Source organism: Oryza glaberrima, chromosome 2 (genome assembly GCF_000147395.1).
Source record: "Oryza glaberrima chromosome 2, OglaRS2, whole genome shotgun sequence".
In the NCBI taxonomy this organism is placed as follows: domain Eukaryota; kingdom Viridiplantae; phylum Streptophyta; class Magnoliopsida; order Poales; family Poaceae; genus Oryza; species Oryza glaberrima.
The window spans coordinates 21,619,782-21,644,181 of NC_068327.1; the positions used below are offsets into that span (position 1 = coordinate 21,619,782).

General features: G+C 42.1%; 3 protein-coding genes across 4 annotated transcripts; 1 reads left to right on the forward strand and 2 right to left on the reverse strand.

Moving 5' to 3' along the window:
- The first annotated feature begins 1,401 nt into the window (after window positions 1-1,401).
- On the forward strand, window positions 1,402-5,153 carry LOC127763727 (cryptochrome-1-like). Of its 2 annotated transcripts, none has more exons than XM_052288512.1 (4): window positions 1,402-2,211; window positions 2,827-3,755; window positions 3,845-4,703; window positions 4,881-5,153. In XM_052288512.1, exons 1-3 carry the CDS (start codon window positions 1,854-1,856, stop codon window positions 4,688-4,690), a joined length of 2,133 nt encoding a protein of 710 aa, XP_052144472.1. In that variant the 5' UTR covers window positions 1,402-1,853; the 3' UTR covers window positions 4,691-4,703; window positions 4,881-5,153. The 2 variants fall into 2 exon arrangements, with proteins under 2 accessions (XP_052144472.1, XP_052144471.1); XM_052288511.1 differs by having other exon boundaries at window positions 3,845-4,686.
- A 952-nt stretch (window positions 5,154-6,105) lies between these two features.
- Window positions 6,106-11,584, reverse strand: LOC127763730 (UDP-N-acetylglucosamine transporter ROCK1). Its single transcript, XM_052288514.1, has 7 exons — window positions 11,177-11,584; window positions 10,303-10,351; window positions 10,002-10,228; window positions 7,655-7,853; window positions 7,442-7,585; window positions 6,595-6,669; window positions 6,106-6,517 (listed from the first exon to the last, which is right to left on the reverse strand). Exons 1-7 carry the CDS (start codon window positions 11,299-11,301, stop codon window positions 6,356-6,358), a joined length of 981 nt encoding a protein of 326 aa, XP_052144474.1. The 5' UTR covers window positions 11,302-11,584; the 3' UTR covers window positions 6,106-6,355.
- Window positions 11,585-11,779: 195 nt separating this feature from the next.
- LOC127763729 (ubiquitin carboxyl-terminal hydrolase 4-like) lies at window positions 11,780-16,524 on the reverse strand. The gene is made up of 6 exons (XM_052288513.1): window positions 16,072-16,524; window positions 14,594-14,710; window positions 13,739-13,837; window positions 13,117-13,299; window positions 12,855-13,036; window positions 11,780-12,547 (listed from the first exon to the last, which is right to left on the reverse strand). The coding sequence occupies exons 1-6, from the start codon at window positions 16,333-16,335 to the stop codon at window positions 12,145-12,147; spliced, it is 1,248 nt and encodes a 415-aa protein (XP_052144473.1). The 5' UTR covers window positions 16,336-16,524; the 3' UTR covers window positions 11,780-12,144.
- Window positions 16,525-24,400: the final 7,876 nt, after the last annotated feature.

Genomic DNA, 24,400 nt, shown 5'->3' on the forward strand with positions numbered 1-24,400 from the left:
TATAAATTGTATTGTAAAGTTTAGGGGTGGAATGTTCGGTTTTAAAGTTCAGGTTGCTAGATGGACTTCCATCTAAAGTTTAGGCGGTTATTTGGATTTTTTAGTCTTTTTTTCGAACGATTAAGGCCTCCTTTAATCCTTATAAAAGTAAAAAGATAGAAAGGCTCTTAATGTTCTTCTAAAGTAAAGTGCTAAGTTGTGCTTATTTTTTAAGTTGATGTGAACTTCGACGTTGAAGTTTTAATTGTAGTTTTTTTTTTCAAAACGAAATTAACCAAACAAATTCAAATGTTGTTTATTTCACAATTGTTTACTGATAGAGTTCAAGTTACCCGATAGAATTCAAGTTTTACTATCCACAAGCATTACATACACATGGACTATTTTCAATAGGAATTTAGTTATGTTGGGGATTTGCTGATGTCTGTCTCTTTAAGCACTCGCAAGTATGCATACGTGACGTGTGTACGTGGTGGTGTATATGCGTGTGCAGCTTCCGTATAATCAGAAAAAGATATAAATGGAGAATAGTCGACATTGTTAAGTTGGTGGGACTTGACAAGACCACTGTAGATTAGTCAGACATGTACCAGGACTTGTAGAAATACTCTCTCCGTACATACGTAGGTTTCTACGTCGATATTTGACTATTCGTCTTATTTAAATTTTTTTATTGTGATTAACATTTTTGTTGTTATTGGATGATAAAACATTAATAATACTTTATACGTAACCTTTTTATTTTTTTCTTGAATTTTTAAAATATGACGGACGGTCAAACATTGGACACGGAACCTACATCTGCACTTAAAATGGAACGGATGAAGTAATAAACACGGCACATAGATGTGACCCAGCAGAATATAACATGGTTAGAGCTGTACCATTCTACAGACCTGTTTGGGGGAGCTTCTAGCTGCTGCAGCTTCTCCTAGAATCAGAAGCTCCCTCAAATAGTTTAGACTTTGGTCCAGATTCTGATAAGCTGTAGTTGTATAATCCAGAAAATAAACTAGAAGCTAGAAGCTGAGAAACCTAGCTTTTCTAGATTCTCAGAAGCTGGCTACCAGCCAACTGCTTCTCGAAATCTTAACTCCCCAAACAGACCCTACAATTTAAACCAAGAAACAGACCCTACAATTTAAACCAAAAAGACGAATGTCTGGACTAGGCATGCAATAAGCACAAGCTACGATTTCGCTACACCGTATCAGGTGAAAGCCTCTGCTCACCGACCCCACCTGTAAGTGGCCAAAGTTGGAGCCCCTCAAGAATCTATCCATCAATCCTGATTTCTTTTTCCCACTGAGAGAAAAACAAAAGGAGGGAATATTATGGGGAGAGAAGAAAGGCCAAGAGGAGAGGGAAGGGGGGGGGGGGGGCATGAGATAAATGGCCAAGAGGAAAAGTTGAGAACAAATCCAAACCAACCAATCCCAATATCCACATACCACCTCTCCATTGGACCACAGCTTCTCTCTCCCCACAACCAAACCAAAACTAAGAAACCCCTGCTGCTCTCTGCAAGAACTCCATCAAATTCCCCAGCCAAAAACACTCAGATAATTTTTTTTATTAGAAAAAAAGAAAGGAGATTAGCCAGCCAGTCTGCTGCTCCATCTCAGTGCTCACGCACTCTGAGGAGTGAAATCCAATCCAGCCCACTCCGGAGTTCCTGGAAAATCCTCGCGAAGTCCAAGAAAAAAAATATTACCACTGCCATTTCTTGGTTTCTTGATAGCTTCTCCTAGCTGCTGCCGACCAATCATCCGAGAGAGCGAGCAAGTAAGAAAGATTGATTGATTGCTTGATTAGGAGTGTCCTCTCGGCGAGCTGTGGTGGGATTGGGCGGCATGTCAGCGTCGCCGTCGTCGATGAGCGGCGCCGGCGCCGGCGAGGCGGGGGTGCGGACGGTGGTGTGGTTCAGGCGGGACCTGCGCGTGGAGGACAACCCGGCGCTGGCGGCGGCGGCGCGGGCGGCCCGGGAGGTGGTGCCGGTGTACGTGTGGGCGCCGGAGGAGGACGGGCCGTACTACCCGGGGCGGGTGTCCCGGTGGTGGCTCAGCCAGAGCCTCAAGCACCTGGACGCCTCGCTCCGGCGGCTCGGCGCCAGCAGGCTCGTCACCCGCCGCTCCGCCGACGCCGTCCTCGCGCTCATCGAGCTCGTCCGCAGCATCGGCGCCACGCATCTCTTCTTCAACCACCTCTACGGTTCGATTCCTATATCTTCTTCTGCACTGCGACCTCTTCTTGGTCAATTCTTCCTTTTTTTTTAGGCTCTGCTATTATGATTCAGACTTCAGCTTAGAGTTCCAGTTAAATTTGTTCAATATTTTTCCTTCCCTCTTCTCGTTTAACAGGATCCATTGATCCAGAATTCCAGATAGGTACTATATCTCACAAAGGGAAAAAAAAAGAGAGACTAGGCTAAGCTTCCACGAACAGCATCTTGTGTGTCTACCATTTATGGATATTTCGCACCTTAACACCCTTACTCTTCACGTCAAAGAGCTCCAAGTATGGAGAGCATCTACCTTAGACTTTCCCATCAAACACTCCCTGAACACTCGGTCACCGTCTCCCTCTTTAATTCCCAAAAGTTCATGCAGCCACCAACCTCCTCACCTCCTCATAGCCTATCCAAGAACTCCATTAAATTTAGCAGTTGGCCAAGGATTCAGGAATGGTGTGTGTGTGCTCTGGTTTACTGTTTTAGCAACAAGAAGAATGGTTAATTAGTTAAGTGTCCTAGTGAGTGGCTTATCGTCAGAGGGATGACGCGAATGGCCAGGCGCAGCTGACCGATCGCTGTCTTTTGGTGTGCAGACCCGCTGTCGCTGGTGAGGGACCACCGGGTGAAGGCGCTGCTGACGGCCGAGGGCATCGCCGTGCAGTCGTTCAACGCCGACCTGCTGTACGAGCCATGGGAGGTGGTCGACGACGACGGCTGCCCGTTCACCATGTTCGCGCCGTTCTGGGACAGGTGCCTGTGCATGCCCGACCCGGCGGCGCCGCTGCTGCCGCCCAAGAGGATCGCGCCCGGCGAGCTGCCGGCGAGGAGGTGCCCCTCCGACGAGCTGGTGTTCGAGGACGAGTCCGAGCGGGGGAGCAACGCGCTGCTGGCGAGGGCGTGGTCGCCCGGGTGGCAGAACGCCGACAAGGCGCTGGCCGCGTTCCTCAACGGGCCACTCATGGACTACTCGGTGAACCGGAAGAAGGCCGACAGCGCCAGCACGTCGCTGCTGTCGCCGTACCTGCACTTCGGCGAGCTCAGCGTACGCAAGGTGTTCCACCAGGTGAGGATGAAGCAGCTCATGTGGAGCAACGAGGGGAACCACGCCGGCGACGAGAGCTGCGTCCTCTTCCTCCGGTCCATCGGCCTCAGGGAGTACTCGAGGTACCTCACGTTCAACCACCCGTGCAGCCTGGAGAAGCCACTCCTGGCGCACCTCAGGTTCTTCCCCTGGGTGGTCGACGAGGTGTACTTCAAGGTGTGGAGGCAGGGGAGGACAGGGTACCCTCTCGTCGACGCCGGGATGCGCGAGCTCTGGGCCACCGGCTGGCTGCACGACCGGATACGCGTCGTCGTCTCCAGCTTCTTCGTCAAGGTGCTCCAGCTTCCATGGCGCTGGGGGATGAAGTACTTCTGGGACACCCTGCTCGACGCCGACCTTGAGAGCGACGCGCTCGGCTGGCAGTACATCTCCGGCTCTCTCCCCGATGGCCGTGAGCTCGACCGCATCGACAACCCTCAGGTACCCAACTTCTGTTCTCCTCCATGAGATGGGACCATCTTTGTTGCCATTACCATATTGATCTGATGCATTGGTGTTGTGTTTCGCAGCTTGAAGGATACAAGTTTGATCCGCACGGGGAGTATGTCCGGCGATGGCTGCCGGAGCTGGCAAGGCTGCCGACGGAGTGGATACACCACCCATGGGACGCACCGGAGTCGGTGCTCCAGGCTGCAGGGATTGAGCTAGGCTCCAACTATCCTCTCCCCATCGTGGAGCTGGACGCGGCGAAGACCAGGCTGCAGGATGCACTGTCAGAGATGTGGGAGCTCGAGGCCGCGTCACGCGCAGCGATGGAGAACGGAATGGAGGAGGGCCTCGGCGACTCCTCCGACGTGCCGCCGATCGCCTTCCCACCGGAGCTGCAGATGGAAGTTGACCGAGCACCGGCCCAGCCTACTGTTCACGGACCGACAACGGCTGGCCGGCGACGAGAGGATCAGATGGTTCCCAGCATGACCTCCTCGCTGGTCAGAGCTGAAACAGAACTTTCAGCGGATTTTGACAACAGCATGGACAGTAGGCCGGAGGTGCCGTCGCAGGTGCTCTTCCAGCCTCGGATGGAAAGGGAAGAAACAGTGGACGGCGGCGGTGGCGGCGGAATGGTCGGCAGGAGCAACGGCGGCGGCCACCAAGGCCAACACCAGCAGCAACAGCACAACTTTCAGACTACAATTCACCGGGCACGGGGCGTTGCGCCGTCTACGTCAGAGGCATCAAGCAACTGGACTGGGAGAGAAGGCGGCGTGGTGCCCGTCTGGTCGCCTCCGGCAGCGTCAGGCCCCTCAGATCACTACGCTGCCGATGAAGCTGACATTACCAGTAGAAGTTATTTGGACAGGCATCCACAGTCGCATACGTTGATGAACTGGAGTCAGCTCTCGCAGTCATTGTGAGTTCACACGCACGGTAACTCATTGTTCCCAGCAAACTGCGTCAGTATTACATTGAAAAATCACAGCTTACAGAATAATTGTCTCAGCTGGTTATTAAAAGGGTTGAAATTTAATTTCAAGTGCAGTATCTGAAATGAAGCATTCTATACGCTTACTAATGCTCCCATTTATTTTATGCATCTGAATGTAGGACAACAGGCTGGGAAGTGGAAAATTAATGCTGATTGTCAGAATTAATCATTAGGAAGGTCGACATTGAGAAGAATTCATATGTAAATTATCACCTTTTGTTTGTCTATAGCCTTGGTGTGCATGAATCAAGTGATGAAGCTTCCTTGATGCAATAATGATTATGTAAAGCTAGTTTTACAGAACATTTGTGGTATAGGTTTGCTAGTTGTCAAAAGGATATGTACTATTTGTTAGATAAGAGGTTATTCTAGCATTATGTCTTAGACTTGTACATTCTCCCTTTGGTTATTGTAATCTTGGTGGAATAGTCATCACAGAGATCTCAGTTAGACTCAGTTCAGTAGTGCATACCTGGCATGGAAGTGGATTCAGGAAATAATAGCAGTGCCATGATGGTAGAAATAATCTGATGGCCTGAAAGATTAAAGGGGCATTAGTTAGTTAAGAAACAGTTCAGTAGTGCATACCTGATATGGAAGTGGATTCAGGAAATAATAGCAGTGCCATGATGGTAGAAATAATCTGATGGTCTTAAAGATTAAAGGGGCATTAGTTAGTTAAGAAACAGTTCAGTAGTGCATACCTGGTATGGAAGTGGATTCAGGAAATAATAGAAGTACCATGATGGTAGAAATAATCTGATGGCCTGAAAGATTAAAGAGGCACTAGTTAGTTAAGAACAAAAAAAAGCTTCAGAGATTTATCAGAGGCAACACAGATGATACAGTAACCAGATAACACGAACTGATCAGTACTTAAAATTCTTATCATCGACTTACCATGGAGTGTGATAGTGAGACTGAGCGGATGTATTGGGGTCAAGAGAGATGATTAATAAGTAACCAATCATATGAATAAATCACAGTGCCACTATCTTCATTAGCTAAGACATCGTGAACACATGCTACTTTGCTCTGGCTTCTGGCAGTGTGAGAAACGTAGCATGAAAATGACAAGCAACTGTTTGATTTCTGATGAGGCATTACAAGGCAAGATGGACAACAAGATAGTGTAAATTTCAACGAAAAGGATTAGTTTGATTTTCAATGAAGATCATGCAACATGGAATGCATGATGTGATGTTTGATTGTGACAGATTTAATCTTGATATAAAGGTACAGAATATCATCTGAAAGATACATTCAGTTCCCAAGTTGTTCAGATATATAACATATATAGCTATACGCATACCACTTGCTAATGTAAAAGAAGAAAATCAAGTCAATGGAAAATACAACTAATATCAAACTGACTGCCGGAATAAACTCCAGCCATATGTTTTGTGAACATGTGATCCATTTAATATAGAGATCATTAGATGAATGATACATAGCTTCATGAAGAGACACTCTTCAAGGTCATATATGGCCCATTCAAGGCGCATCCAACTTTCGTGGGATCAAAATGAGGTTAGCATAATGTATTTATGTTGTGCTGATGCTAAATAATTCCCTTCTCTTCTGAGCAAGCTTATCAGTCTTTCTTCTTTCTATCAACATATGGATACTTCTGGTAAATAAATATGCTTGTCATGACAAGTGGTAATGCTATCAGGCAATAGAGTGATGGAGGCTTTCCGTCAAATATAAATTGTAGTAGTGCAGTTACAAGGAGAGCTGACACTATCACAAAACCCTGAATAAGCAAAGCAGGACAGTTCTTAGGTAAAAATGAATGAGATATTTTCATTTTGTAAAAGTTCATGCACTTGCCTTTCTAACACCTCCTGCATATGTTGTGACCAGACCAACAAGAATTCCACCAACAGCATTCATTAATACTGGCACCTGAATAAGACAGTCAACATCAAAGGCCTACAAATCAGTGATAGTTCACGATCAAACCTGTTTAAGTTGCTTCAAACTTAAACCAAGAATACAACTTTCTTTCTTATTATCCATGCATCTTCTTGAAGACAAACCATGCGTATTGGATAAATTAGAGATGTATTACGTAGTTAAATCAAGACTTAGTTGTGTTACAGAGGGAATCAAAACACATAGTTTAGTTCTTGCAGATCAATGGCCTACTTCTAAACACTATAAGGGCATGATCCCAGCAAAAGTTACACCATGATGATAATAAAAGCACACCATCTTCAGATATGAATGTAAAAAAAACAAAGGTCTGGATTCTACTACATGCCTATATCGATTAAATGCAGTGACAAAAGGTATACAGTTATCTGGAGCATATGTGCTAAACTGACAGCCGCATCTTTGAACATCGATATCGATCCAACCAGTGAGTAGTGATGGCATAATGTTATTATAAAATAACAGCTTACTAGATTAGAAAGATATTGTAACTGAGGCTTTCATAATAGATGATCTCTAAAATCAATTCACAAGAGGCGCAGTGTTTAGAAGCTATAACATCTAAACAAATTTTATTACTAACAACAGTAAGGAATAAACTCAATGCTAATGAGAAATGAAGCAGGAACTAACAAGGATTTTCATACAGTTACATATTTAGCTATCTCAATACTGGTTTATTTCCTGAAACTAGATTCTAACAGAGAGGACGGGTTATGGCAAAAGAACAAAGAGTACTCACCACTGTCAACAAAGTCCATTCATGGAAAAAACCATGCTTTCTGATGGCTTCCCCATCTGGTGATTGAGAAGTACTTGCTAGCAAGCACATGCTCCCAATAAACGACATCTCTATAGTCATCATGTAGGAGGTATGCTTTTTAACCTGCATTTTATTGAAAGGGTCAACAATGGCAATGGGATGCTTCATGGAAAGTACAATGACAAGTACAACCTGAGATGCCCACTGGCACAAAGACGAGGCCAAACCAGACAATACAGATGCAACTGTAACAGGAATGATTCCATAGAGCAAGATATAGTCTGAATTGCCACCACCAGAACCTTTGCTGCTGCTCTCCCCAATGCTCAAAAGGACCGCAGCAGCGATTAAGAGGGTTAATGCAAAAATTTGCTTGGGTGATTGCTTTTGCCTGCATGATATAATCCATAAAGAGATAAAATTAATGGATAGGCCCTTAATTCAGATGTTTAGTGACAGAATAGACCAGCATGTGACATGTGGAGCATAAGAAAAAAGGAAACAATATAAAGGGCAGTTGTTAGAACACAACCAAACAATTCATGTTCCGTGTAGTAACTAGTAACAGGTGTGTAACCCTAGCTCTAATCCTGCATGACATGTAGTGAAGAATAATATGTAATGGGCTTGTTTTGGTTAACTTTTACCAAATACCCTTGTTTTGGTTTAACTTTTACCAAATACCAGGAAAAAGTAGGTGGTGAAGGTTTTGTAGTAGTAAATCTAATCCCTTCTTTCTATAAAGCTAATGCCCACTAAACACCTAAAGCTCAACATGCAAGCATAGTATTTATTAGCACTCCTAAAACCTAACATGCAAGCATGCCACATCAACCTACTAAGCACACAAAGCTCAACATGCAAGCATATAGTAATTATATCTATAATTTATTTCATTCTAAAACTAAACATACATATGCTAAATCATCATTTTCAAATCATTTCTACAATATTTCAATCCAAATCATTTCTACAATATCTAGCATATATTCCACAACATAGCACGGCGCATCATCTAGTTAGCTATATAGAACTGAACTTTTCTAACGCACTCCAATACTGGTTTCCTCCAATCTTTTAAAAAAATACAATTCCCGGCAATTAAGGGATCCAGCCATTTTCTATTTTGCTTGTCTTGTCCTCTTTTTCCTACTCAGTCCTTACCTCCTTTAGCGTGTGGACACCATCCTCACTGGTGGGCAGGCTCAAAGACTAGGGGAAATACGAGTGACAACAGGAACCAACAACGAAAAATGGCACACATCGTCCCTCTCACCTCTCTTTTTCAAAGCAGGCTCATAGATGATGTGGTCGGACTTGAAGCAAAGGCGGTGGTGGGTGGTAGCCAGTGGCCAGCAAGGATGCTGGTAACAGGCTTCCATCCCCACACTAACCACACATGGTCAATATGGACGTCCTGCTGGTCAACACATGGATAAGGCATGGCTGCAATTCTTGAGCTACTGCTCAGATCCACAATCATCTTCCTTTCTTCTGCCGTTTTCCGGATTCTCAAAAGCACCACACCATCATCACCCTTGTGTTTAATTGTTGCCACTGCCCAATCAAGCCACAACCCCACCACATTCCTAACCTGTCAGCAACCTCTGCTTGGTGCATTTACGAAAAGAATGGTAAAGATGCTGGCAATAGAGGAAACGCAAGGGACAAATTGGCTGTATGGTGGAACAAAGGGCAATTTAGGATTTCATGTGCGGCATTCTGTGGTATTAAATTACACGCAGTCATAAATAGCTAAATTGTGCATATTTTGGTGAAGCGGAACAAAATGTTCCAGTCCTTAACTTTGTTTCTTTCTGGCTTGTCACCAACTCACCATATGTCAATGAATTAAAAAGGGAAATGGTACAGAAAATAAACCCGATAATGATGCGACCAGCAAGGCCAATAGAGTTTTAACTTGATTTGTTAAGGAAAAAGTCTTAAATATCATGAACTTAAATTGCAATCCCTAAAACAGTGACCATGGATGGTAAATAAGGATTTCAGTTAAAGCCTAGTTATATAATATGCAAAAATCAGGACAACTAGTTTTCCCTTGGGTGGAGATCTAGGACCATTTAAAGGATTGAACCATAAAACTATGCATATAAACAAAGCGAACCGATTGTTTTAGCAGTGGCTTGAATACAACATTACTCCTTACATTGACTTTTGCAAGATTCCCATGTATTTGATTCAAACATTGTAAATCTAGCAAAACAAAGATTTAGTGGCACACAAACAGTACCATTATATTTGTACTTGAACAAAAACACGTCCATATGGTAATAATTCTGTGATTGTAAATAATATATTGTAAAATAAATTAACAGTAAAAAGTGTCAATGATATATTGTAAAATAATAAATTTACAGTAAAAATTCAAATGTTAAGATCATGCCAGGCCAAACAGTGGCATTCATTAAGGGAAGTTCAAATATTAGTGACACAAACACTTCATGGTTATAACTTCATAAGATCATGTGCATCATCAATACATTGTAATATGTAAATAGGAGGTATCACCAGGACATACCCCAAAATAAGATAAGTGAAGAATGCTGTGAATAATAGCTTGGTCTGGTTAAGGATTGAGAAGGTCAATGAATCCAAATTCTTGTATGATATCTGCAGTAAGCTATTCTGCAATGCATATATAGCAGCGGGAAGTCCTGATGCAGTAAGTGATCTGGTGATACTCCAATTATTGAATTGCTTCTTCAGACTACCTTCTGCCACCAATAAAATGACTGCACATATAACCTATGCAAAGACACATTCTATCAGAAACAGCCAGGTCAAGAACAATTTAGACCAAATAAAACTTCTGACCAGACCTTTGCTACTTCGATTGAAAGAACCAATGTAGTCACTATAACTTCTTGCCTGCAAGAGTAGAAGCAAAAAAATGGGTTCAACACATTCAACTATATGACCGGAGGAGAGGAACGCGAAGAGATCCAACCCCATGAAATGCAAAAACCTCACATACAAGGAATTGTTAAATTGCAACACAAATTGTCTGTTAACTAGTATAATTGTTCATCATTATTAAATTATCAAAGAATGTGCCCATGAAAACTATTTCTGCCATCTTAATTACTAGCAAAGAATCAAACCTGTTTATAGAAAACACAATGGCTACTCGGCCAGTAAAAGCCAGCTACAATTCCTCATGGGTGGTTTTAATTACCAAATCTGAACTCAAAATTTTAATCTCACGGGTTGTCAGGTTCCTCCTCTGTTATAACCTGAAATCAGTGCTTATTCATTTAAACCAAAGTCCAATTTCACTTTCCGTCAACATTTTTTCCCCTGTTATCAACGAGAGTACTGGATTTTTATTGAAATATATTTCGAACTAGTCATCTAGGTTCCTATATCTCAAGCAGCTCACACTGCACTGTTTTCATCAGCGATATGGTCAGACAAACAGTCAATTAACTTCTAAGATTCTGACGCTGCCACCTCCCTCCCTCCCTCCCTTCAACGGCAGATAAAATCTGACGAACCGCCGGTGCTGCCCGTTCTCCCGTCTTCCTAAACCTATTCGACTCCCCGAGACCTTCTCCCCACAAATCGAACCCCCACATAACGCGATCGAATCGACAACGAAGGAGCCCCCAGCGCACGGCGAGAGACGCGGGGGGGGGGGGGGGGGGGGGGGGGGGGGGGGTGGGGGGTGGGGGACGTCGTGGTGGTGGTGGGTACCTGACGAAGCGCTTGGAGATGAGGGGCTGGGCGCCGTACTGCAGGGTAAGGAGCGCGAGGTACAGCGCCACCTTGCGCCGGCCCGGCGCGCTCGCCGCCGTCGACGGAGTAGCCGACGAGCCCATTCGGCCTCTCGCCGCCGCGTCGCGCCGCCCTCCCGCTCCCGATCGAAGTCGAAGCCACCGGAATTCGGCCGCTCGGCTCGTGTTCCGTCAAGCTGGTCGCCTCGCCTCTCTTTGCTTCGCTTGTCGGTAACGGGGCCGCCTACCGTCCCACGCGCCACGCCGTGGTGGGAGTGGGACTAGCGGAAGTGCAGAGTGGTGGGGATGGGGATTTGGTCGCAGGGTGAGGCGGCCGACTATTTGGGATTCGAATCTCTGCGTGAAAGCTGCTGTGCTTAGTGCTCTACGATTTTTATTCCATCGCTTCTTTCCTCGACAAGAACGTTTTAAAATATCATCTCTGAAGATTCAGAGTTAAATACAATCAAGACTCGCAAGAGAGAATAAAAGGCATTTGATGAATCTGAAGCCAAATTATTTTTTTGTTCATCCTAGCCTAACTACTACTACTAATAAACAAAGAAAAAGGGAAGCTCAATAGTGAGATTTAACTTTCATCTCCCTAGATAAGCTGTTATATTTGTTTATGTATATACATAGTAATAAAACTGTAAGATGTCTCTATTTAATAAATGACTAAACTGTGGTATAAAAAAACTTCTATTTACACAGATAAAACCAGGTTCCCATCCTTTCGGTGCATACTACTACCTGTCTACCTGGCTAGCACCTCTGTCCCTGTTACAACAACCGTCGGTCATACTGAACCTTTGCATGAGCCAGTTTTCCTCATGGAGGTAACAGGCAAAAAAAAACATGTGCCTTCCTCCAGAGAATCTGCATCTGTCATTGACGGCAAAGGCTACCAACGGAAGCAACCAGGTGGAGAAATGCCAAAGGAAGTTCCTAGCTCTTCCCACCAAGGCGCTCATAGAACAAGATATAGCCATGATCTGTGTTGCCACCACAATGCTCCCGAGAAGAGCCATAGAATGTTTGCAGGGTGGATTCCTCGCTGATCTGGACGGTGTCATCGTCGAAAGAAAGCCAGTTACCATGGCTTTTAATTTGGCTTACGTAGTGTCCATGGTTGGGGCTGCTCCCAACATGGACTACAACCGCAAAGAGGGAGTACTCGCAGTCAGCGTCTTCAGACATGCTGCCCAGCTTCAGCTCCAGGGGATATACCACTCGGTACGACAGTTTCTTGTGCCGGCTAAGCTGCTCAACGTACTTGAAGCGCTTCAGGTGGATCACCAATACGTGTGGCGCCTTCTTTATCTTCATTCTCTTGTGTGCTTCTTGCAAACTGAGCATGCAACCAACATTCTGATTTCAGTAACTGTTACAGTGAAAATATGAAATCAAGCAAGCAAAATAGATCCCCTCTAACAAGGTACTAGTTACTAATGCATTTTTTTTCCATCTAACAAACAACAAGGTTGAAAATCCAGCAGGGTCCTCTAACTAGACCTGTTTGAATCAATTTATTATATTGCCTATATTTATGGCAGCTAGTGGATAGAATTTGATGAACTTAAACTGTCACAAGGCCTCTGCTTTTGCCCCAATAAAGAGACAAAAATTGGGACCTAAATAACATATAGCACTGTTACCTGCTGCATTTGTCACAAAAGAACTTATCCTCGCCATTTAAAATCTCAGTGGAAAAGAAGCTCTTCAGGCAGCTTGTGAGCGAACTATTCTGTTCCACGTCAATGCTCAAATCAAAAAACGTCTCATCTTTTGCTGTGATAGTATCACACATTAGGCATTTGGTTTCATTGGTCAAAATACCCTGCATAGGTAAAAGGGATGATTATGCACAAAATCCTTGGGAAAAAAACTCCAAGTCTTTTTTGCAGTGATATTTCTCACCTGAAAAGTCCTGTGCACCAATGTAACTAATGGCCTTTCTCTGGCTCCATTTGCTAAAGCATTGGCTGCCCGATTTGAGACCTCTTCAGGAGTAGTCTCAGGAGAACTATTTGCAGTTCTACAATCTTCTTCAAGAATATCAATAATATCATTCACTAAGAAATTCCAGAACTCATGGGCATCCTACAGTGTAAAATGAAAAGAGATATGAGTTGTGAAAGACAGCTCTTTTACATAGCTAAATTTTAACAAGCACAACCAGAATAATAGAACAGTTCATCCTTCTTTTTAAAAGGATTCCAGATTAGCAGAGAGGACTGCTCTTATACATAATGAGAAAAAAGCATAGAGCCAGAGTTGAAAAGTATCGGGCAACTTTATTAGACTGGTTAGATCAATGGTGAAAGACTCTTCTTGAGAACCATTCACCCTTACAAAATAATATGATGTGCAGCCCAAAAGATCAGGACATACACATAGCAGAGTTTGCACAATTCAATTTTACACTAGGAAATATATAACACCATTGCCATGGGAATAAGCTGTGTCAATAAGGTTCAGTTATTATCTGATTGTGCAATGGACATGATGCAGTGCTAATGTGAACAAATCTGCACATTACCTGGTGCATATAACTTCTGAACAATTCATTCTGTTTCCTCACTCTTTGAACAAAACGTTTTGGTGCAAGAACACCAGTCCTTTTCTTCGCTAGAGTTATCTGCAAAAAATATCATCAATCTGTTGGAAGTGCCTGCTACATTTGCAAACTAATCAGGAAGAGCGGTGATCGTTAATGCAAGATCCTATAACAGGTTTATGGCATGCTTTAGTTGCAACTTCCAACTTTGTTCAATGCGGCTTCAGGGTAAGTTATCCAATCAGTCAGATGTATAGAAAGCAGAACAAAGTTGTCAGCAAGCACCTTGCAAAGCTGAGAACTGAGGCAAAGCAAACAACAATGATAATTGGACTGTACAAAAGAGTTTGCATAAGCAAGTGCTTAGGAAAGCTTAATCTCTCTTCTGAAGTAAAAGAAAAAAAATATTGAATCGACTGCTATATACCACAGTAATTATCCTCTTGATTCAAATAAGAAAGAGACTGTCAATAACTATGGATAGAAGAACTCTCGTTTACCAAAATTTAAGTGGTATTTGGACAATGATACGGTTCCAAAATATTATTCTAATCCAATTTCCAATATCATTTGTTGTTATTAAATAAAAAAGTAAATGCATTATAAATGCATATTTCATAATGAATCCTGTTTTATAACCAATTTATGTTAGAAAATTTAGAATATTTTTCACATATTGATTATCAAAATTAAAAATATCTTACTACGCACATTCTAGGAGTCACTTATATGTAGCATCAATGGAATTGGTACATATATTCTTTTATATGAAGAAATAATACAACCAATAAAGTAGTATGTCAGCTAATAACGAGGTTTTTTATGCTCCTCCTTCACCTGTGCAAAAAGATCAGCCAGACAAGTCAACAAATTGTCCTCGGAGTCTTCTGTGTTTTTGTAAGTTGCATAATATTCCAGCAACTGCTCCCGAAAAGGGATGCAATGATAAAGTGCCTGAAGAAGAAGTACAGTTTTTTAGATTCACAACAGTGTAACAAATATTTCCTATGAAGTTATTCTTAGCAAGCATGACCAACTGATCTGTGTTAAGAATATGATCTACATTATTACTAATGACCAATCAGGAATAAGAAACAAAACCTAACTTTTAAAATGAAGTGAAAGATACTTAATTGCATTGCATTCCTTCTTATCACCATCTGACCCACTGCTCATATACTAGTGAGAACTAAGAAGTGAGAAAGCTTAAAGCTAAACATGGTCCAAGTGTAGCAGTATAGATAGCATCTTAAATAAGAATCCTAATCTTCCATAACAAACAACTAAAGGTTAGTGCACCCTCAAAAGGACATAAAATTGTTGATATTAAGCTAACACTGATTATAAAAAAATTTTTGTGGTATAAAAAGTTTCTATTTTTAAAAAATATATTCATCTGATTTGTAACTATATAGTGTTACTTAACTAAATTTCCTATGAAGCAGATAGAATACTCAGTCACTCAGATGACACCACTGTTTCATATTCCAGGATACTTTATTCAAAAGTTACTATTAGAGAACCAGACTAAACATACAAAATCGATGACATATTCACAACTGAAAGAGGATCCTAAAGAGTTGTTGAGGAAAACTGAAGAACTTTACAAGAATCATGAAATCTGAACACCTATCTTGAAATGCGCCTGTGGCTTGTGATACAAACCTGTAAGCATTGTACTAGGAACAGGTTTTTTACTTTGTTTACATTGTACTAAGAAATATTTTTTACATGCAAACATCTGTGCCACTGTATTCAGTTCATGCCCTTAATAGTCAATACCACACCATCAATGGCTTTAGAATTCAGAATAGTACTTTCCATGTCATTTGGTATTAGTATAGGCAACCCACACAATAGGTCGTTTATATAATTGATTGTAAGTTGCAACAGCTTCACATGATTAATGAGTTGGCTGATTGCCACGGAGCATGTAGCCGAGTGGACTAAAGCATTTAACCACCTTCTCCTGTTAAACATCAGTCAAATGAACAGAGGAACCCAGTTACTGCTGAACCATATGTATCATCTTTGCCCATGACTCTCCATCCCATGAACCCAAACAAACAAACAATAAATAAATAAATTCACTGGCTAGTCCCTTGAACAGTGCCGGGCCTAGAACAATTTGACGACTAGGGCAACAAACCAAAACCACCACCACCACCACCACCACCACCGATCTCGGAAGCAACTACACACAAACATTTTCTCATAGAACTCAGATCATACGGACACTTAACCAACCCGGAATTGCCGCGCATCACATCCATCGAGCAGCGGAGAAGGGGGGCCGGCTGGGGTTAGGCAGCTACCTGCAGGACGCTGTTGCAGTAGCAGGTGTTGCCGAAGTTCTCGAGGCCGAAGTAGCGCTCGCCCTCGGGGAAGTGGTCGCCGAGGGCCTTCTCGAGCTTGGAGACGCCCGCGCCGAGGACCGAGAGGCGGTCCCACAGCCCGGACGCGGCGCTGGAGAGCGACCGGAGCCCCGACCCCGCCGCCGCCGGCCGGGGCCTCTCCGCGGCCGCCGCAGCCGGCGGCGGCGGGTCCTCCGCCGCGAGCAGCCGCGCCGTCCTCGCCATCCCCTACGGATGGATGGATCGCTCGGTTCGAACGCGCGTGGCGGCGGGCGGATTAAGGGGGAAGAAGAAGGCCGCAGGAGGCGGCGACCATTTAGCCCCCCCAAATCTTCACGGTTTGATCGGGGGAGGGAGGTGGAACTTCAGTGGAAGGCGGCAGCACAGCACAGCGCAGCGCGCCCTCTACTAGTGGAGTTGTTGGCTTTGGCTGTTGCCCATTTTTCTTCGGAGTTTATATAATGCCTATCTCTTTCGTGTCATGTACAACTCGAAAGGTGCGATGGGCCCACTTGCCAGTGTCTTGTGATAAGATTAAATAGTCAATCCATGTATACAAATGAGATTAAAGCCGCGAATGAAATGAAATGAATATGGTTCCCCCTCGTGCTCAGGGTTTAGGGCTGATTCCTCAATTTCTTTAGAATTATCTCGAATTATTAGTGTATTCTCCGTAGTTTGTGTGATTCGATCTCTCACAAATTTAGGTTATAACATTGTCTTTACATTTTAATACTTTTATTTTTTTTTCAATGCCCATTTAGCCTTGCATGCTGGAATGAAATTGAATTTTAATGGGACATCACTTTGAACTTTTTTTTTCAAATTGTGGCTTTATGCAGATATTGATTTTTGAGGAAGGGTTTTGCGGAGATTTTCATTATTGCCTGAAACAACGAAATACTTTGATCTATCATGCCTACTGTAGAGGCTCTTGTTTTTTTTTCAACAAAGATTCTCCTGCATAGTTGCTTGGTGAATGATAGCTTATCTTCTTTTGTGCTTTCATGGTTACAATTTTTTTTTGCAAAACTTCTGTACTCTTGGGCAATTTATTTATAAAAGCTGACTGTTGGGTGTTTGCCCGGCAATTCATAGTTAGAAAATCATGGCAATGACCGCGAGTGCTAGTGCCAGTGCCAATAAATATAAACCTCTATAAACCATATTTAAAAGTGTGTTCTAAAGTGTTAAAGTAGTGTTGAAGGATGAAACTGAGTTTGTGACAGTTTTCAAAGACAAAACTACATTAAATAAATATTGGAAAGTTAAAATGTTGGTTTTAAAAAATTCTAAGAATGATGATGAATATGTTTTTTCACAAAAAGATCATATCGTCTAGGAGGTTGAGAATCATGTCCATTATAATCCACCATCCATTAGCTAAAAAGACATGCCCTAATACCATATATTTTTTAAGCACAAAGCCATCATCTTCCACCCCAATAGTGTTAGTTTGGACAGGGAAGCCTATCTAGTCGCATCTCTCTTCAAAGTAGTATGATTATATTCCGAGCACTATCAATGATAGAACTATTGAGCCTCCTTTGCATCAAAGTCAAGATGGAGCACTAAGGCATGGAAGGAGTCATTTTAGTTGGTTACTCATTGACCGTGACTAGAGGTTGGCTCACCATTTGGTCACCTTGTTGTCCTCTACATTGGCCATGCCACTTTCAGTTGTAGCCTCTATCGCTTGAAGCACAATATTTCAATTGCCTCAGGTCTGCATCTCCACATCCATGCTATGAGCATAAATGACAGGATAAACCATGGTCCAAAGAGAGGCGTGGTTGAGAAGCCAAAGAAGGAATCTCAGCATTCGTGGCCTTGACTCAACCATGTTACTGGTGGAGGGGAAGAGAAGAAACATGTGAGGTTAGTTTTGTCTTTTTTTACTACCACCAAGTTGACAAATCAGCTTAGGGTGTGTTTGGTTGAGCTGTGGCTTTTGGAAAAGCTGCTGTGAGCTGTGGGCTGTGGAAAAGCAGCTGTTGAAAATCAGCTGTGAGAAAAACAGAAGCCCGTTTGGTTAGAGCAGCTGTGAAACTGTAGGTTGTAGAAGAAATACCTGTAATACCCCTAATGGCATGTGGGACTGTTTATATGCAAATTACTCATACAAACCTAATCTGTTCAATATTTTGTATTTGAATGGCCAATTTTTAAAGAAAAAATGTATAATTTTTCCATCAATCAAAGTTTTTCATCAACATATATTAGTTTTTTATCCATCAAAGTGATATGGTCCACATAAACAGAGCAAAAGATAAATGGTTCATACAATGATGCCATATCTAAAAATAACTATCCTCCTCTTGCACTAATCAAAGCATCAGCTATCCTAGTACGAATAGTATTCATGATATCATCATTCTCTGCATCTTCACTCTCATCGTGCATCTTCACTCTCATCGTCTGACGTGTCACTTGTATCTTCTAGTAAGTAGTCCTCATCAGCATCACATCTCTCAAACTCCTTATCACGTAAATTGCTATCACGGACGAAGTTATGCAAAGCAAGACAAGCCATGATGATATGCTTCTGAGTAGTAGGTGAGAAACTTGGGATGCCCTTCAAAATACGCCACTTTTGCTTCAAGACTCCAAAAGACCTTTCAATAACATTTCGAAGGGAGGAATGCAAGAAATTGAACACCTCATACTTTCCTTGAGGAGGTCCCGAACGATGCCGAAATTCTGGTATATGGTATGTGGTTCCTTTGAAAGGTGCAAGATACCTTATTCGGTTTGGATAACCTGAGTCAACGAGATAATATTTTCCTATAAAACTAAGTTAGTAATGCAAATAATAATACTAGTGTACAAATATTAAAATTAATGAAGGAACCATTTATACCTGTAGGAGGCATGGGAAATGAAGGAAAATTAGCCAATGCATGACTGAGGATGCGTGAGTCATGTGTAGAACCTGGCCAACCAGCAACCGCAAATATAAACCTCATGTCAAAGTCACAAATAGCTAGCACATTCTGAGATGTATATCCATGACGACATGTGTGGCTAATTGTTTCATCCAATGGCACTACCACTGAAATATGTGAACCATCTATTGCTCCAATCGCATCTTTAAAGTATGGCCAAAATCGATCCTCTCTCAACCTTCCATGCTCCGTAGAAAAAGTAGGATCTCTAGGAGTAATATTGTCTTTAGCTAACTTGCGCAAACACTTCAACACTTCATGAAACTTGGTGTGAACCGTCCAAAGTGACCGTGTGAAACGACTTTCAACTTGTGAAAATGATTGTGGCCCTCCGACGATCCACAAAAACATCGCCAATGACTCAATGGATGAAACATTGTTGCTCGAGCTCAATCCGTAGGTAGAGACTAGCAAGTCATGAAGTGCATGAAAAATCTCAGGGCTCATCCGAAACATCTTATAAAAATACCTTGGACGATCCATCAACCTCATCACCCATTGAATTCCAGTTTCTGGCGTTTGTCTGTATGCACCTTTTTGCAAATACCGCTCAGTGTACAAATTGGCCATTTCTCCCATAATAGAAGCATGTTGGGCAAGGTCAGCTAGCATCAATAATCCCTTTTGCCCTTCTTTGGCTACATCTACCAATTTTCCATCCATCTACAGAAGATATAGTAATAATTAACGGCAAACAAGTACAACAACAAGTACAGAACATAACATCACATAGGGAAGCAAATATTAGCTCACAACATGGAAATAACGGTTTTACATGTCCAAGCAAATATTGGTTTACAACATAGAAATAAATAACTCAAAGTGTTCTCACATAGGGAAGCAAATATTGGTTACAACATAGAAATAAATAACTCAAAGTGTTCTCACATAGGGAAGCAAATATCACATAAACAAGGCAACAATCGATAAAAATAAAATTTTAACGTAGGGAATCACTAATGCTTCATCATCTCCTTTTCATGCTCCCTCTCGATCAAATCGAGTCTTCCTTCATTTGTTTCTAGGTAGCTAAAGACCTCCCTAAATTCAGGCTTCATAATCAAAGTTGTGGCTGTGTGCATTAGAGCAGTTTTTTCTTCTACCCCACAATCTTTCACCATCTTCATAGCCTCTTTAATGGTAGGGACTACATTGCATGGAGAAGCTGATGATGCTTCAACACTTGTACAAATCTTTTCTGCCGCCGTTTCTATCTTCAAACAAGTGTTCTTGTACATACGAGCGAATGGGCTCTTCTCATCCTTATCTCGAACAATAGTGGATGACCCCTTGCGTTTATTTTTTCCGGGGTTCACTGTCTCTGCAGGTTTTGGTACCTCAGCCACATCATCATCACTCGCCTCATCGGAGGATACATCTCCAGGACATGATGCTGAAGCCCCACTAACATGTGACTTGCCAAAAATGATATGCAAATCATCTAGGAATTTTGGTCCTTGTTTGCGAAACTTCACATGATTGCATTTGATTCCTTTCTCACGATTGTTGCATCTCTGAAATTAAATAAATAAAGTTAGCAAGGCATACTACAACAAAGAATAGAAAAAAAAAATATCACAGGGTGAAAGAATAGTACTTACAGCAAGGTGTTCTTCCCACCATTCCGGCGAACAGACAATAGTTTGTTTTGCCTCATCCCATCCAAGACCAGTGGCACAATTCTTGAACTCCATAAACATTGTATATACCTTTTTCAACACATCTAACTTGTTCTTCAATTGTTTTTTGGTTCTCTTGTCACCCGATTTTTCTGCAAACTTGGAAACAACATTTTTCCAACCCATAGTGGTGAAAATTCCCATGGGTCTATTCCTAGCTTCTATCTCTTCTTTGCAAACATCAAACAAATGCCTTACAAAACCATCACCCCAATCTGCCTTGTCACCCATTCTTGAACCAAATAAATTTTTGTTCAATCAATTTGCACGCCAAAAATCAATTTGCTGTAACATTCTAGGGGCAACACATGCATCAACACAAGAGCAGGAGCATTCGGCCTCACCTTTCAGGCCGGCCGGAGCAGTGGCGAAGGAGTCGTAGCAGCGTCGGGCGGCGTGGGGCAGCGTCGGCCGGCGTTGGGGATCGTCAGCCGGCGTGGGGCGGCGTCGGCCGGCGTCGGGCAGGCAACGAGGAGACGGCCGTCAGCCATCAGGCGACCTGGGGCGATGTCGGGTGGCGTGGGGGCGGGCGACGGGGAGACGGGCGACGGAGCAAGCCGGCACCGGGAGATGCGGCGCGCGACGGCGGGACCACAGGCGGGAGCACCCGGTGGTGGGAGCACGGCGGCGCGCGCTGGCGGCGGCAAACCCTAGCGCCGCGTCGAACCCATGGCCAGCGCTTGGCCTCGTGAAAGGGGAACGGGAAAGAAAGAAAGAGCGAATCGTTTTCTTCCGTAATGGTATAGGTGGGTAATTTTTTCCCACAAAAGCCAGTGAAAGCAGGGGTAGGGGCTGCTTTTGGATTTGTACTACACTAAAAGCAGCTTTGGAGCAAAAGCACTTGTGGCTTTTGGGCCCTTTGGTTAGCTTTTGGCTTTTGCAAAAACAAAAGCAGGTTGAAAAGCCCAACCAAACACACCCTTAAACGTAAAATAATGGTAGGTGTGTTGTTTTCAGTGTGTGTATATATATAGCACCTTTGCAAAGGTACTCCTCCGCTTCCATGTACTTATCGTTTCGGAAATGCTATTTCCATTGCTATCATTTTCGACTAAAGTTTTCTTCCACAAATACTTGGCACAACACTATTTCCAATGCATAATTTCCTATTTTGCCCTTGTGGCTGTCTAGCGCAGAATCAAGAGTTGGCTCTAATCAAAATTTGAAATATTGTCTAGAGAAGAATCTAGAAATGTAGAATAATGTTGCCCAAATCAAAATTTGGATGTTCTCTGTTAAAGAAATAATTTACCAAATGTTGCATCTAGACTGTTCTGCTTTACAACTAATACTATGCCCATGCTTTATAACAGGGTTGCGAGGGATACATGAGAATGGTTTCATAAGCTACAGTTTTATCTAGCAAAGTTTATTATTTCCACTGTACTCTGTTAATCAGACAAGTGCATGTCCTGTGGGTTTCTCAGGACAAACTTTATTTTCTCCAAAATCAGTGGGCGGATTTGGCATAAGATTTTAAGACGTAGAATTGCAGAAAGCCCAAGTGGATCTATTGCTTAACGTGCAAATTCCTATGATGACAGGTGTCTGAAGATAATGTAAGAATGTTGGAGTTTCAGTTGACGTTGCTTCCTATGTTTAACAAGGTTTGTATAGAACTTGGAACAATAGTTTAGTATCAAGTTAGAAGTGTGACTTGGAAAATTGCTTGATCATAATACCTTAATACCCTGGCTGAAATCACATGGCTCATCACCAATCAATCTCTCTCTCCATAGATATACTGATTGGTGCTTCAGCCTTTTCTGAAATATCTTTGATTCGGAATGTTTCTGAAGGTGGGCACATGTACTTTGGAAAATATCAACGCTCGTCAGATGATCCATGAAGATCTTTAGGATGCATGCAGTGAGCATAAAGTATATTTTCACTATTTCATATTATAAGACGCTTTGGATTTTGAATAGATTTATGTTTAATATATATATATATGCGCTTTATATGTGTGTTAAAATTCATATGGATATTATTGAATCTATACGAGAAATCAAGAGACCAGAACGTATGTTGAACGGAGGGAGTACTTTCTTTCGGGTTTCGGCTATGAGCCTATGAATTTGCAGTTTACTGACACTTGTCGTTTTGCTGGCAATCAGCGATATCTTGAAAGGGTTGACATTGAGGAAATGGCAAAATTCGTCAACCATGTAAACGAAAATGCAACTTGGTCTTTAGCTTCCTGTTGATTTTGTACTCGCCATTTCATACTGCAAAAATCATATCTTACTATAAAATTATAATCCACTAACTACTAAAGTTTAACATGCAAATAAGATGCCACATCATCATCCACTAACAGGTTAACACATCATCATCCACTAACAATCAATACATTTAATATCATGCAAACATACTATATTATCTATAATTTAAAATTTATTATATTTTAGAGCTTTTTAAATGAAAGCATGTTAAATCATCATCCCACATAATTTACATAATATTTTAATATATATCTTCATTGTTATTTATAATATCTTATGTACCTATGTAAGTTCATCCTCACTTGGTTAATGTTATTTCTCTCTTCTCTAATTAAGTCATATCACATCAATTGATTTTAGTGCTTATGTAAGTTACGTTTATATTGTTTAGTTATATTACACGTTATTTTTACTTATTATTATTATACTGAATTCCCATAGCAATGCGTGGGGTTTCACTTTGTATATTCTAATAATTAATCCCGTGGTAGCCTCGTGCTAGTGGTGTGGTTCTTACCATGTTGCTGGTCAGTCCACTGCACTTACTATGCAAGTGGAATAATAACCTTGCAAATAAATATTTTTTTCTGACTAGATTCATTCCAAGAACAATGGTGCAGCAAACTACTGATTTTTGCACTAAATTATCCAGAAATGTTGAAAATCACACATGTATGTGGTCCGCAATTGAACAGCACTGCAGGGTTTTAGCAGTAGCCAAACTCGGTCGCAGAGTCATGTGCTGAGTTTACCGAGTCCCTCTTCTTAGGGAGAAGAATGCATGTGCTCTGCTTAACTAGATAAGTTACATTACTGCCTATAGGCACTGGAAATGTAACATATTACAGACATCTATATCATAATTTAATTGGTCCATCAAAGATTGATCTATCATAGTTCTGGGACACGATGTCATCGAAGTTCACGTCAGGTTTGCATAAGGTCTCGATTTTACTTTGTGTGAAAACTCTTCTGGGTGGATGATGCAAGTTTTTTATTTTATTTTTTTGAGAACATGGATGATGCAAGTTTCACAATATTTGTTTATGCAAGTGGAATTGTGTGACTTGGCCATCTGTTGCAACACCACTCTTATCCGTTCCTCCACACAAGATAATCTCATTCGTGCAATTATATCCCTAACAGTGACCTGTTCTTTGTAGCCGACTAACGCACACCATTTGCTTACTTCAGAACCATTTTAATGCCGCTGGACAATCATGGGAATGATAATAATCTCACTCGCACAATTATATATCGCTTACAATGACCTGTTCTTCGTAGCCTACTATGAGTATTAACCATTTGCTTACTTATGAAACTTTTTCATGTCGCTGGAGAATCATTAACTGCAACAAAGGGTTTCTTCTCTCAAATCATGGTGACAAACTGACAATTAACTGCAACTTGCTCACTCAATCAAGCGGAATGCCCAAATACT

Bases quoted from the DNA above. Each gene is read 5' to 3' on its own strand.
- LOC127763727 (XM_052288511.1), top strand. From the start codon at position 1,854: ATGTCAGCGTCGCCGTCGTCGATGAGCGGCGCCGGCGCCGGCGAGGCG. The intron at 3,756-3,844 runs GTACCCAACTTC...TGTGTTTCGCAG, and splicing joins ACCGCATCGACAACCCTCAG to CTTGAAGGATACAAGTTTGA. The intron at 4,687-4,880 runs GTGAGTTCACAC...ATCTGAATGTAG, and splicing joins AGTCAGCTCTCGCAGTCATT to GACAACAGGCTGGGAAGTGG.
- LOC127763729 (XM_052288513.1), bottom strand. From the start codon at position 16,335: ATGGCGAGGACGGCGCGGCTGCTCGCGGCGGAGGACCCGCCGCCGCCG. The intron at 13,838-14,593 runs GTGAAGGAGGAG...TATTTTTTGCAG, and splicing joins TGGCTGATCTTTTTGCACAG to ATAACTCTAGCGAAGAAAAG. The intron at 12,548-12,854 runs GTAACAGTGCTA...TTGCATGCTCAG, and splicing joins TTTTGTGACAAATGCAGCAG to TTTGCAAGAAGCACACAAGA.
- LOC127763730 (XM_052288514.1), bottom strand. From the start codon at position 11,301: ATGGGCTCGTCGGCTACTCCGTCGACGGCGGCGAGCGCGCCGGGCCGG. The intron at 7,586-7,654 runs GTTGTACTTGTC...AATAAAATGCAG, and splicing joins TGTGCCAGTGGGCATCTCAG to GTTAAAAAGCATACCTCCTA. The intron at 6,670-7,441 runs GTGAGTACTCTT...TGTCTTATTCAG, and splicing joins AATGGACTTTGTTGACAGTG to GTGCCAGTATTAATGAATGC.